General features: G+C 35.3%; 1 protein-coding gene across 4 annotated transcripts in view; it reads right to left on the bottom strand.

The window, feature by feature from the left end:
* LOC129246448 (GTP-binding protein RAD) overlaps positions 1–9,649 on the bottom strand; it is a 150,983-nt gene extending 141,334 nt beyond the window's left edge. For all 4 annotated transcript variants that reach the window (XR_008582466.1, XM_054885293.1, XM_054885294.1 and 1 more), the window contains exon 1: positions 9,086–9,649. Coding sequence is in view for 3 of the 4 variants with exons in the window: in XM_054885293.1 (XP_054741268.1) it covers positions 9,086–9,307 (222 nt within the window). In the remaining variant the exon portion in view is untranslated. The remainder of the gene's footprint in view (positions 1–9,085) is intronic.
* Positions 9,650–13,412: the final 3,763 nt, after the last annotated feature.

Consider the following 13,412-nt stretch of genomic DNA (forward strand, 5'->3'; position numbering starts at 1 on the left):
ATTACTGAGTTCATTCAATTTGTTGTCAAGTATTTATTTAGGCGACAAACTTCGTCACTTTCCAAGTCAATCAATTTGTTAGAAAGAAGTCAATTTGTTGCAGCTTTTTGTATGTGCGCGTATGTAAAGAACAGCATGTGCAAAGGAGCTTAAAAAAAATCGCATGACCCTCTGCTGTAAGTTCAAACAATCAAACACTCAATTACCCATCAACCAAGTCAATCAGCCAGGCAATCTTTCTATCGCGCTCAGCACTTCAGCACAAAATCATTAGAGCATCTTTATATACTTAAAGTACAAACAAACGCTGGCAGATGAGGCGCTAAATGTACAATTTATCAATTTGCAACAGTCACGGAGGATTCATACAATGATGGATTGCATTGTATGTTAAGTAAATGTAGTATGATTTTTTTTTTTTCCTTTTGAAGATGTTGGTATAAATATGTAAGGAAGGGCGAGTGTAAGGATCTGCCGACTTCTTCTCACTTCTCTAAAATTTTTTTCTACCACAAATAATTTTTTTTATAATACTGTATGTGTGTACGTATCTATTTGCTTGCTAATTCTTATAATATTTACGATTCTTATACTTTTAATTACATTTTTAAATATTCGTGTAGACTCATATTTACATCCTCCATTGCCTACATTTTTCAAAAAATTAATGTGTTAAAATCTTTTGCTGTAATGTGTTCATATATTCTTAGAAATTTGAGCATCTAACGAAGAAAGTACTGCGAAGTAATTTGAGAAAATTTGTTTTTATTTTCTCTAAGCAACACTTTTCCTTAATTGCTTTATTTTTTCATTTAATATCAGTTACGCGTTTTCACTGCAGTGATTGGCGAACTTTTAAGTAAACAGAGCAAAAACTGCTAAAATGTGTAAAGTAATACTGGCTTCGTAGTTCAAGTGAACGAAGAATTTCTAAGGCACAGCAATGCACTGAAGTAAAGCAAAAGAAATTGGTAAGGATCATTCTCGTAAAAAGAAATAAAAAGAAGCACGAATAACATTAAGTGTCACAAACAAGACTAAAAAGTGCGGTCCGTTATGCGTCTAAGCAAAGCCTTGTGAGACTTGTGGAATAACTGTAGGCTAGTCAATTCATAGTTACCTGTGGTTAGAGGACTAGGTTGAGCTGACAGCTGGACAGCATACTCAAAAAAACAAATAAAAAAAGTTACAAAAAAGAACCAGTTCACTCGGTGTTCTTTTTGGTCTAGGAGGGATTTTCCCAAACTTATTCCCATATTTCGTTAAGCCCTATCTCAACCTTTCAGGGATTCCGAACCGACTTCTCCTGCACCTAAACTGATCAAATTCTCAAATAACTGAGTCCACAGAATAACGCTGGAATTTCGGAGGAATCGCAAAGATTTCGAGATCTCATTTAGCTCCGAGTTCTGCGTTCATTAAGTGTGGACTAAAATAAACGCGATAATCTGCCTTCCTGTAGATGCTCAACTTAGTCTACGTGACGCAAATTGCTGTTTCAGCCATCTTATTAAAATTATTAAAACAGGAAACCCAGATGGGGTTTATATACTAGCACTCGATTACCCCTCTGATACTATTTGTGTTTCCATTTGTCTGACATTTACAGAATTATTGAGATAAATAGTTAATATAAAGTTTAGAGTGTCATTTGATGCGGTTTTATGTAGCCTATGCAAATCGTGCTTTGCACTGTAAAAACCACATTGAGGTAAGTACACTTTGGACTGCTCTCCACACTTTGGACACTCGAAGACTGTCTGCTAAAACATGCAAACAGGATTATCGAAGCACTCCTGTGTCATCAAACTATGTGCCATTCTAGTTCTGTTTGCCATCAAGAATAACACCTAGAAACTGATCCCTGTTTCTTAATTTTGGGCTGACACTATTTAATTCTGTTGGCATAATTAGGATATTTAGTATATTTTCGTATAAAGGGCAAACTTTATTTTATTGGAGTTGAGGCTCAACGTAGGTTGAGATATGGAGGCTGTCACTCTCTTTAAAGGTGTAGATGGCGGCGACTTAGGTCGGTAGTCCTATTGTGACACTACTGGTTTGAGCTCAAGTGCCCCCTCCAATTCCCAATGTTGTGAAACTCTTTCTTTTTTTCTCTCGGATAAACGATAAAATACTGTGGTTTCTAAAAATATATAGCGACACCGAGCGACAACGACTTGCAAGAGCGGGACAATGACTGAGGAAGCTTTCAACACTCTCCACCTCCTCCTTGTTCTTGCAGCTGCGACCGAAGCCATTAGAGAAACACCCCATACGTTTACCATGTGTTCTCATTAGGCCGTGCCTGGTCATGATACCAACCACTGTACTAATGCAAAAAAAATGGTCTCGCTTGATGAAGGATTTAGCTACCAGGATTGTATGTTTGCAGAAGCAGTACAAGGATATCCGTACCCGGGGTAGTCCACGATCCATATTGTCTCGAAAGGTAACTATTAAGGTTAGAGAATTTTGAAAAATGTGGTTTAAGTCTCACGGTATACATAGCTCCTCGCCTCTCTTACATCCTTCTTTTGCGGAGTAGCATCTGCTAATACTCTTACAATTAAAGTTGATTTCCTACGAGAACTACGATTGTGACCTACACAAGGTTGGTTAATCCATCATCCCGGTGTTTCTGGTGGTTTATTGTGCAGGGGTGGGTATAGTGCAGTAAATAATTAGTGAAATAAGCGGATTTTTTGAGTTGAAGATTTAGTGTTAACGAACCCCTTTTTTTAACTGGCAATAAAAAATTGGTGATAGCGCAATTCAGTACAAAGTACTGTTATTGCGAAGTTGAGTAGGTGACTTAATCTAAAATTATTTGTATACAAATTCCATTCGCATATTAGCATTACTGGATAATAGAAGTAGATTCATTTGAGAGATCAAAGCTTCATAGTGCATTCCATAAACTTAAGGTACTTTTTTTTGCACAAAAAAATTTTAACAATAAAAAATATTTTTTTAAAGTAGATTTTATCCTAAAAAATTAAAAAAAAAAATAAGGAAGAAAAATTACACTAATCTTAACAAGAAGCGAGGATATTTTTAATAAACTCCTCAACATTGAATATATCTGGAAACTATTAAATTTTTTTCAAAATTTTTTCAGTTTAGTTCTTACTATACTTAAATCTATATTAAAATAATCCAATTTTCTGAAATATTTAAAACCATTCCCAAAATACTTGATGTGGAATAGCTGAGATATAGAAAAATTCAAAGCGGTAGAATTATTATGTAAGTACATATTTCTCAGCTTACTCCCAGTTATTATTTAAAAAATTAATTAAATTTTATTTACTTATTTCGTAACATCGTCGTGCAAGGAGTGCCCCTTACTGATAGTTGTGAAATATTGTTTTAATGCATATCTAAATTGAGTTGAATTCCATCCACGGAATATTTTACTTTTTAGTATGACAAATCAAATCGTTTCACAAGAGCAATTGAAGCACTCAATCAATGGTTCCAAATAAATCTTCACCTCCAGTGCTTAACACGATAAATTCAAGCAAAGCCAAATGCATATGTGCACGTACAACACAGTTTAACAGTTTCCCACTATGGTCTTTGACCGAAACATATCTATTTGTTTGTGTGTTACTCTCAATTTCCGGTTACCCGTGGCAGCACAATTTTTCGCTCTCAAATTCCATTTGATTTGATGTTTTTGCCAATGATCTGGGATCGTCACCACAAAGGGAAATTGTTTTTCCGCCTTTGATTTCAAAGAAAAAATACTCCCTTGTTGGTGTTTTTGCATATACCAGAGGAAATTTGAAATTGACAGTTCTTTTGTATATATACAACTGAAATGTTTACTAAATATGTGAGCAATGTTTCGTGAATATGCATTCGTTTTATTTTAGTTGAGAAAAAATCTAATATTAAACGATGATGATGAGGCTTTTTGCTAATTTGACGTGACTTTTACGGCACTGTAAATTAAATTTTTGATTTTTGTAATGTCGTTTTGAATAAATTTATTTCAATGATGTTTTTAAAGAACACTAATAATTTTCGCACAATGGCTTATTCTTTGAGAAAATATATACTAGAAATGTTTGTTATCTTTCAAGTAATATTAAAATAGAAACATTGTTTGGATAAATAATTATTTATTTTTAAAGATTATAATCTTTCTACTTTAACTTAAAGGAAATTTCTAAAATAAACTTTTATATCTTTTGGAAAAACAAAAAAAATTTTTAACAGAAAAATTTCCAGATACAAGGAATTGCTATTTTTATTCTAAGAGAGAAATCCACAACCATTTAGAAAGTGGAATGACAGAACATTCTTAAATTAAGCAAAATTATGCAAAACAACAAAATATTAAAATATTATTTTTAACATCAATTACACGATTAACGATAATTAAGAAAGACATATCGGTCACATAAGTATGATTTAATTAATATTGAGAAATTTACATCTTGAAAATTATGAAATTTTTCCTCGATAACAAATATGAGAAGAATGAAAAGTTATTGAAAGCTGAGCCACAATTTCTGGCATTGATACGAGTACAAGTGCCACATGAATTTGACAACGTTTGCAGTGGCACATCACATTTCTACTACAAACTATTGTACTTATATACTAATGCACCATCCAGATGTGCATATGTCGTATCAGCACACTATAGTCGCGCTGGCTAAAAGCATTTGCTACCCACTTCAGTTTAAGTAACAAAATGCCGAAATTGCCAGTTCCAAGTGAAGCTATGTTTGAGAAGAGAGACTATACTAAAGGGCGATCAGTTTAGAGGTATCTGATTTTAAGTTTTAAATAAAACAACGAAAATTCAAATTTATTGAGCATTTGCTATCATTTTTGTGTAGAACTATTCATGACATTTATTTTTTAAAGATAATCCCTTTCAAATATTGGTTGCAACTGCGCCATAATTCGGCTATCCCTGAACACCAATTTTGAATGATTCGCTGGAGGACATCTTGAATAAGTTCAGTAATGTTGTCTTCCAATGTCTTAATTCAAGCTGATTTATCCACAAAGCATTTAGGCTTTACATAACCGATCTTACACGATCTAGGTGGACAATCCCTTGGTCCGAGATGAGAGACGACGCAGTAAATCTATTGTTTCACATCTTGTTGGAACTAAATACTGCGGAGATCACGAGTTTGAATGTCCGGTATCAAAAAGTCGAAAATTCGCTATGGTGTTCGCCATTCACTGTTACATTGGCGCCAGCCTCGTTTTTCAAGAAATATGGGCCGATGATTCCTCTAGCCCATAGGTCGCACCAAACGGTTTATAACGGCTGTTCTTGAATGTATGCGGGTTGATCTTCAGCACAAATACGGCGATTCCGCTTAGTGACGAAGCAATTAAGCCGAAAAGGTAGAACAGTTATGACACCATAAATTGGCCTGACGCGGGATGAACATTTTTCACAAGCGTCGATTTTCGTAATGCAGTTGTACGATTTGTAAACGGTGTTGAGGTGTAAGTCTTTCCATGATGAATAGTTTGACAGTAGTCATGCGAGATTTGCCAAAAAAAAAAAAACCCGATTGGAAAGAATACCTCCAATCTGATCACTCTTTATTATAGGAATATATTAACTGACATACGAGGGGGATTTTCTAGTTCAAGTTCTAGGTTCTTAGCCACGAATGCTCAGTATTTTTGTTCTTCTATTTTGGTACTGATGAGAATATGCTCAAATTATTAAGGGAAACACAAAAGTTTTCGAGCCATTAAGAGGTTCCGCGAAAAATGAGAGTATTGGGATCCCTTCGACCACTTACGGTCTTTTCTTGGACGGATGGGTTTGTGTCAGCTCAATGAGCGCTGTGCAAGTGCACAATCTTGCATGGTCGCGAAGACTTTCTGGCCACGTGTAGATTGGAGGCATTCGAAGGATTTTCTCGAGTGTTGTGGGTGCCTTTGTAGGATACTGTCCGCGAGGTATGTATGCTATGAAACTCGCCATTACTTCGAGTCTTTTTGCGTCAGCTATATGGAGGATGAGGTGAAATCAGGTCAGCAGTTTCGCCTTAGCTGCCTGGCTATCGTGGAGGCAAGATTCCGGCATCTTGGCTCTCATTTCTTTGCTACGCCTGCTAATATAGTAGACTTCGATATTAAAAAATCGATGAACTTCATCAGCAGCATGAAACGGTTATAACCGCCCACAAATACTCAACCACTTCCTCTTCCTTTCTTCACATTCGGCATTTTCTTTGCATGGGTATCACAAAGGACGAATTTAATTTCTTTGTCGATGTATCCCCTTCTGGGTAACCATTTCAATCTAAACTAACGTAAGAGGTGCCTTGTGAAGTAAAACAAAATACGTTGAAAGTAGTCGGAGCAGAATTTGGTTTTGAAGGGCCTGTGAAATGGGAATTGCCTGTCCAAAATATTCAAGTTTGCAAGGCTCATTTTTAAGCTTATGGAGTTTGCTTTCAGAAATGGTTTAAAAATTCGGCAATATTTAAGATATTTTTATAAATTGATGGGAACTTGACAATGCGACAGTGCACAGCTTACTTAGGAAGTCTGAAGCACTTAGTTATTCCTAAATTTAGCTTATAGTCTATACCTGATCCTTGAGAGAATATTACGAAAGCCATCCGAGTGAAACTTCCTATATTCGTTAAGTCTCGTCAATGAAACTTAAAGACTAAAAAAACACTTATTATAGCTAAATTTAGTTACGTTGTGCAGCTCTCTCAGTCTATTAAAATAAGTTTTTTCTAGTCTCACGCAATGCTGAGAAGCTACAAAGAAGAAGCTGTATCATTTCGTGTGCCCTAGTGAGCTATAGCTTCAGTAGCAATTTTCCGCCCTGCCCTAATCTGGAAATATGAGCACACAGTATTCAGTATGCTGCGCAAATAGCGATTCATTTGGATACTTCCTCTTTGGCTATTATATTGAAGATGGTTCGAAGAAGAGCGTTTGGAACAGGAATAAAAACACTGGCTTCCACAGAGTTCAGGCTTGAAGGTGCTCTCTACAATTAACTATTACACTGCCCTGCATCAGTTTTGCGAATAAGATAGGACCTAGTGATCCCGAAGGGAAATTTCGCGCTAAGCACGAATCCGAGTTCAAAAATTTTCCATCACGTCAAGTTTTCGAGAAAAAGGGGGTTGAAACCACTAAAAATAGTGTATTTGGCCATTTTTCAAAAATTGTGGACCAGAACCCTAACGTGCTACGATCTTCGTTATTGTCAGTAATTGAAGGTTGAACTTTGCTTTTTGAAATAAGCCCAAACCCATATTGTTCGCATGCAACCTTAGAGTAGGGGGTGTACTTATATCTACGGGGGTAGAGAAAAAAATGAACATAGGAACTTATCTACACCCAAGATAAGATATAATGAGAAGTGCAGTGTTCCTAAGGTATTTAGTGTCGCTGATTACAAATCTGAAGTCAAACATTCCATTTAAAAAGAAATAAAAAAAAATCAAATTCAAATTTTCAAATCTAATACATCGTCTGACACACGACCACGCACCTGATACACCCCCTACTCTAAGGGTGCTTGCGAACAATTTGGGGTTGGGCTTATTTCAAAGAGCAAAGTTCAACCTTCAATTACTGACAATAACGAAGATCGTAGCACGTCAGGGTTCTGCTCCACAATTTTTGAAAAATGGCGAATTACGGTATTTTTAGGGGTTTCAACCCCCTTTTTCTCGAAAACTTGACGTGATGGAAAATTTTTGAACTCGGATTCGTGCTCAGCGCGAAAATTCCCTTCGGGGACACTAGGTCACATCTTATTCGCATCAGAAAAATTCAAATTTGCAGGGTAGTGTTATTGGTCGGTTTTGAGAGATGCGAGCCGTGATGAAACTTATATTTAATGCTTGTCCTCAGGGATAAGAAAGCACACTCGTGATCGTGAAGAAGCCGAGAGCCACAATCTCCTCCTATGCTGCTCAAATATTCCGGGCTTAGTCGCTTCGAGCTAAAACATATGACTTGCCCTGAAAGTCAATGCTCCCGTATCCACCATCAAGATCATGACAACGATTAGTGGAATAGCTCGGTCAGGGTCGAATTACCTATATTATTTTATTGGTCTGGAGTGATTAAGTCCCCTCAGTCTCAGTGTATTATGTATAATAGGTAATCCTTTACAAATAGTGTTCGCAACGAATAGGTCATCTTTACATCTCTACAGTTCGTCTCAGTGTGACTTTGCAACAATCAACGCACTATAAGAAAGAATCGGGCAAATCACAGCCTTGTCAGCAAGACAACGAGTACCGGGTGCTATATTTTTTTCAAATTTATGGTTTGTGCATATGTAGATTGAGGAGACTTTTGCCGGATCGTTTTTGTATGAGAAGCGAAGATAGATATAACGTGGAAATTTTGATACCGGCCAATCCCGAAGGCCCTACGTTGTGCCCAAGAGCTCTTTATAGCATCAGGCTTACCGCATGTGCTTAGTCGCATACCATAAATTTTACACATCTGGTTCTTAGTGACTCAATGTTTGCTTTTTAGAATTTTCAAAAGAATTCGGGAGACTATGGCGTCATTGAAGTTAATGCAGGTCAGAACTGAGAAATTAGATTGAAGCACAACAATATTCAGTTTCCCTCGCATAAGTACATTTACATATGCATAGGTATATGTACATACATGCGTGCATATGTGCTTCATAGAATTCGTAAAGCCAAAAATACGCAATATGCGCATGACATTTTCATTTTGTTGCAGCCACATGGCAACTTGCCTATAATGCACTATATAAACGACAATCGTGTGCACACAAAGCCACAAGCGAAAATATCAAAAACATCAAACGAGATTTAGCATGTGAAATGGTTTCGAACTCTCAATGAAATTGTAGATGTGTAACGCTTGTGGCGATTGCAACATGTGTTGCCACAAATACAAATTCAAGTGACTTGCATCCACAAAATCGAGGAAACGTCATTCTTAAGGCGAAAAGAATTTACATTTTCGAAAAAGAATTGATGAAAACAGCAGAGCAGATAAAAGAGAGTATATAACACTAAAATATGAATGTATGTATGCAAATACATATGTGTGCAGCGATTTGTCATCAACTTACCGATTTTGCGCCACTGGTGATGCGCGCACTCTGTGACCGTGTGGCCGGTCGTCGACGCCGATAACCGGGCGTGCCGCCACTTTCGGGTGTGGCACTGCCTGATGCCGCTCCATATGGTTGCATATTATGTATGGCCGTTTCGATGCTGCCACCGCTGGTCGCGCAAATGGATGCGCTGCGTGTTTTCTTCTGCACGCGCATCGGTGAAAAGTCGTCGACCATTTTGAGGCTAAATTTTCACTGCACTTTATCTTATTTAAATTTTAGCACGAAGTGCGTATATTTTTTCTTTATATGCGTTTGTATGTATGTGCGCTTGTGTGCGTGATTATTTTTGGGTGCAGTGTAATGCGAGTTGTGCCGTAGCTGTTTCAGTTTGTGGTTGTGCACTTTTCATTAAAATTAGTATCACTTTTGGCGGTTTCCAGTTTCATCGGCCATCTGCCTGTTTTTCGTGTGTTTCTTTTATTTGATTTAATTGCATGTATTTTGATTTCGACTTTGATATGATTCTGTTGATTCGACTAGTTTTAATTTGCGCATTTAGTTAGCAGAAAAGCGCTAAGGTTTCTGAAAAGAAATAAGAAAATGGCAGCACATTAATTTTGTCACTTTATCCGAATATAAACAAATTGAGTTTTTTACTAATTTACACCTTTTTTCCACCGTTGGAAAGTCTAAGGTTGTGTGTGTTTTTGTGTTACATTGATTTTAAAAAGGTGATGCCACGTGTTCATATTAAGGAAAAATTAAATTTATTATTAAAAAATTAGCACAAGTATTAAAGCAAGGTAAATAGTTATAAAAATGTGTTCCAATTTATTGACATTGTTGCCACCTGAAGTTGATTGCAAAAGTTGTGATAAATTAGAAATTTCAATTGGATATTAAAATATAGGCACCAAATAAAAGTCATTTAAGCCAAATTTCACACAAAAATATTTTAGGGTGGTGTTGCCACCTATTTTTTTTTTTAATTAAATAATTGATTACAAACATATGCCAATTGTATTTGTATGTAGATATATCCGAATATCAGCCTGAGTATAAAGACAGCTTTAATCGAATAATAGTTTTTAAAGGCGTTGCCATCGAAATTTAAAGTAAACATTTTAATTATTAACAAAATTTAATGAGAGGTCAATATACAGCTATATAAAAGAAAACACGCTCGAAAGAGTGAAATAACAAAAGTTTATGTGCGGCGTTGCCACCTAACTCTTAAAGCACGAAAGGTAAATAATGAATTAAGTATTAGGATTCGGGTATCAAGCAAATTACGATTGAAAATCATAATCTTAATAAAAAAATATTTTTCGATTGGCGTTGCCACTTAATTTTTAATTCAGAAAGTACTGAAATTTCCGTTTATTTACATGCACTTTTTGAAGTTGCTTTAGACGAAAACCACTATCCATTATAGAAATTTATTTATTTAAAAACACAAAATATTTCATTTTATACGCACACGATGCTGGGTGTCCCATCTAGTATGAATATACTGAACATATAGGAATCAATACAAATAGGCGATGAAAAAATACGATTTACAATAGTTATCTTCACTTCCAAGCAAGTCTGCTACCTGCAGGTGGAGATTATAATACTTCTACACAAACAAATTTTTAGACAATTTTTGTTATGAAGATCATATCTGACTTCGTAAATGTCGAAAATTAGAGGCCGGCCACATCAGTTAAGCTCCAGAGCATAGTATGAGCGATCGCATCGGCGACATTGATTTGGTATTACGATCTCTTGGAGTAAAGTCAAGAATGGTAAGAATAGTGACTATTCCAGCTCAAAACTGTAGATCTAGCAATTTGTAAGCCAAGAACAAAATACATACCACGAAGTGGCAGAAAAAATTGGTCAAAGACCTAATAATGATTTACGTGCCAGTCAAGCATTCGTTATATGGAGAAAATGGACAAGATCTGAAAAAAAATTTTTTTTTTTTAAATCAACGCCAATTTTTAGTTATTTGAAATTTTCACATTATTATACCAAAACCCAATGAGCTATAAAACTATATTACATTCCCCAGGTTGTTCTACAAATTCGCCTTAAAAAGTTTGAAATTTTGATTAAAATGTGCTCCTTTTTTACATTTTTGTTTTTAGTTTTTGTAGTATAGTCGTTGATCAAAAAGGGACCAGCAAACAGCTAAATTAGATTAGGAATAACAATTTAATGTTAAACTTAATGTTAATTATAAGAAATTCAGTAAATAAAAAGCATGAAAAAAGGAGCAACTGATTCATGCCTACATAACTGGCTAACATATGTCGACCTATTCCTTTATTATTTGGAGTACGTCGTCAATACTCTCCTACAAATTTAAAGACTCCCAGTTCTATGTTCACTACGAAAAACAAATAGTTTTTATGAATCCGGTAAACAATTCTAAGGAATTTGTCATAATTTAATATGGCATGGTAAATTTATCAGCGCTTGTATTGTAAATACGCATGCTTTCAGATTTAATTAAATGCCGGTACAGATAGAAAATGTTACATAATTTTAGTCTAAAAATATATACGAAATTCAACGTTGCTTAAAATTTTGTACACCATTTGACTTTCGACCCATATATTATATATTATTTGCCCCAATATATGCTTTTGAAAGGAAATATAAAGGCGTTACAAAAATAGGAAAGTGAAAGACCTTTGCTGCTAACTTTTGCCACACCTGAGGGTCAGTGAAGTAGCGTTCATTTATGTAGAGGGAAATTTTTACAGTTACACATATGCATGTACATATATTACAATTTATATATATTCGCATGTTTATAAATAAATGTATGTACATATATAAATATGTGTAGTATACAATCAATGTGGCTGGCCACTGTCTGCCGGGCGAGTCGACACTTAAATTCACTGCATGAGCATTTTAGCTGAAAACTATAACTAATGGATTCGGGAACTTTTATTATTCAAACGTGTGTATGTGTGTGTGTTTTCTAAATTTCACACTAAAAATAGTAATCGTAGCAAATACATCCATATAGGTGTGTGTATAGTAATTTGTGAAAAAATTTATCTACGGATGTATGTGTTTATGTATGTATACTAATGTGTGACTGTGCGAAAATTGCTAACACCAATATTTCAATGTATATACCTACTCATACATATTTAAGAACAATTTGCTGGCCTTCATTCTAGTTAACTTAATGATGATGGTATATTTATTGATTGCCTACAAATCGATAAGCTTTTGAAACGTGGCATATTTTGGGCGAAAGTAAGAGTGAGCAAAGAAAAAATGTTTTTTGGGCTGTCATGTAAATTTTCCGGCTAGGGTGAAATATTAGTTGGATATTGCTTTCGTTATGAAACTTGTTTTGGTTTTGATTAGAGGACGACCGAATATCTTTTTATCAGGCCGAACCCAAATTAACCGAACTTCAGACAATTTCTACCTAAGCCGATTTGAAACCGAACTGAACATTTTTAAAGGCCGTGGTACTTAACAAGCATTGACTTTTTCAAAATTCAGTATTTCTATTAATAAAAAACTGTGCATAAGTTTCAATCACATTAATTACAGCTCATAACATATATATATGTATAGAATTAGCGCGTACACCCTTTTTGAGTGTTTGGCCGAGCTCCTCCTCCTATTTGTGGTGTACGTCTTGATGTTGTTCCACAAATGGAGGGACCTACAGTTTTAAGCCGACTCCGAACGGCAGATATTTTTATGAGGAGCTTTTTCATGGCAGAAATACACTCGGAGGTAGCATGCGAACAATTAATTTATTAAATACAGTTTTTTTTAAGTTTAAATAAAATTCTAAGTATAGCGTAACTATTTTTTAATTTTAACACTGTGTACCCTTGGTAAAGCCAACTTTAAATTTTAAAACAACATGCAAATATTTACTATTAGTGACTCAGGAATTGTACTGTTTTGAAAAATTGTCCTTCAGTAAACACAACTTTCTATACATATTTTGTTATTTATTTCGTTGCATCATTGTTTCTATGTTTTAAGGTTTCACTTTCATTAAATTTCATTAAATAGCTATTTTGCAGCAACATCTCAGAATACACACATAAGTAGGAATATGTAATATGTAGAGCTGCCAGGTCTCAGTGCTACATCCCCTCATAATAACAAATGTAATTGAGTTTACCAGTACTCAGGTAATTTTCTCTCTGTCGGTAGTTGCTGTAGTTTTATTCCACACATTACGGTTGTTACGGTTGTTTTATTCCACACATTACAGTTGTTGTCTATAAATCAGAAGGATGAGATTTTAGCTAAATTGAGTAAAATTGCAACAGCCAAATCCCCCTGTGAAAATTGCAAGTGC

Source organism: Anastrepha obliqua, chromosome 4 (assembly GCF_027943255.1).
Source record: "Anastrepha obliqua isolate idAnaObli1 chromosome 4, idAnaObli1_1.0, whole genome shotgun sequence".
Lineage (NCBI taxonomy): Eukaryota > Metazoa > Arthropoda > Insecta > Diptera > Tephritidae > Anastrepha > Anastrepha obliqua.